Here is a 1,013-nt window from a genome sequence, read left to right as displayed (position 1 = left end):
TTTTTATAATTTACATCGGAGACTTTCTCTACGACGCGATACGGGCCCACCCATGGTGCCTCTAGTTTTTTCGAACGTCCTCTTCGTAACGTCTCGTCGTGTGACAGTACTAAGTCTCCTACTTTAAATGTGCGGATTTTCGTCCTTCTGTCAGCGTAGATTTTTGCATTTGTTTTTGCTTTATGTGCCTGCTGTTTCGCGATTTGCTGAATAGTTTGTAATGCATCTCTCTTGACTGGCTTACTCGCGGCGTTGGTCACGGTCAATAACATTCCATTAAGTTTACTCTTTTGGCAACGTACCGCACGTATTTGTTTACGTAGGCTTTGTCTGCGCGAACTCGGGAATTCGATGTTCGTGTTATCCGCCTTGTATATTGTGAGTATGCTCCCTACGCGGCCCGCAGATTTCACTATGCCGATCTGATTTCGATCAGCAATGGCTTTCTTTATTTTATATGCTGTTTTGCTATGGCTTATCTACGGACAAGGGTGTAGTTTAAAATCTATATTGCCTATACGGACAAGCTTCCGTCCATAATCGCATTTCGCTCGTTGCCTTTGTAGGAAGTCAATTCCCAGTATCCCTTCATGTTCCATGGGGAAATCATCCCTGACTACGAACATAGTGTGTCGGACTTTTTGATCGCCAAGCAACACCGTTGCTCTAATTTTTCCGATCGTGTGTTTCCTATGTCCTGTTACTCTTGTAAGTGCCATACGCTCTTTTTTAATTTTAGTACTGTCTTTTAGGTTTCCTACCTTTATCAGTGTTACTGTTGCGCCTGAATCTAATAAAAAATTAAGTTTTCCTTTTTTCACTTCTTGGATCGGTAATGTGATAAGATCCAGGCCAGTACTAATCCGCGGTTTTGCTATCACCTGCGTAACTCGATATTCACGCGCAGCTTGCGTCGTTTTCTCATTTGAGACTCCCTCGTCTTCACTGCTGGAAAACGAATCTTCGGCATCTTCTGCTACCTTGTTCGTCTTGGTAGCTGTATGTACCTGCGA

At 43.3% G+C, this 1,013-nt stretch overlaps 1 protein-coding gene across 1 annotated transcript in view; it reads right to left on the bottom strand.

Annotated features, from left to right (window-relative positions):
* LOC105449458 overlaps positions 1–719 on the bottom strand; it is a 5,828-nt gene extending 5,109 nt beyond the window's left edge. The window contains exons 1-2 of the mRNA XM_011688711.1: positions 525–719; positions 43–479 (exon numbers count right to left, since the gene is read on the bottom strand). Coding sequence (XP_011687013.1) covers positions 43–479; positions 525–719 — 632 coding nt within the window. The remainder of the gene's footprint in view (positions 1–42; positions 480–524) is intronic.
* Between the last annotated feature and the right edge of the window lie 294 nt (positions 720–1,013).

The sequence above is a fragment of the Wasmannia auropunctata genome, unplaced genomic scaffold (assembly GCF_000956235.1).
Source record: "Wasmannia auropunctata unplaced genomic scaffold, wasmannia.A_1.0 LD336076.1, whole genome shotgun sequence".
Taxonomy (NCBI): Eukaryota; Metazoa; Arthropoda; class Insecta; order Hymenoptera; family Formicidae; genus Wasmannia; species Wasmannia auropunctata.
The sequence above is the reverse complement of the archived record's forward strand: the minus strand, read 5'-3'. Positions and strand labels throughout refer to the sequence as shown.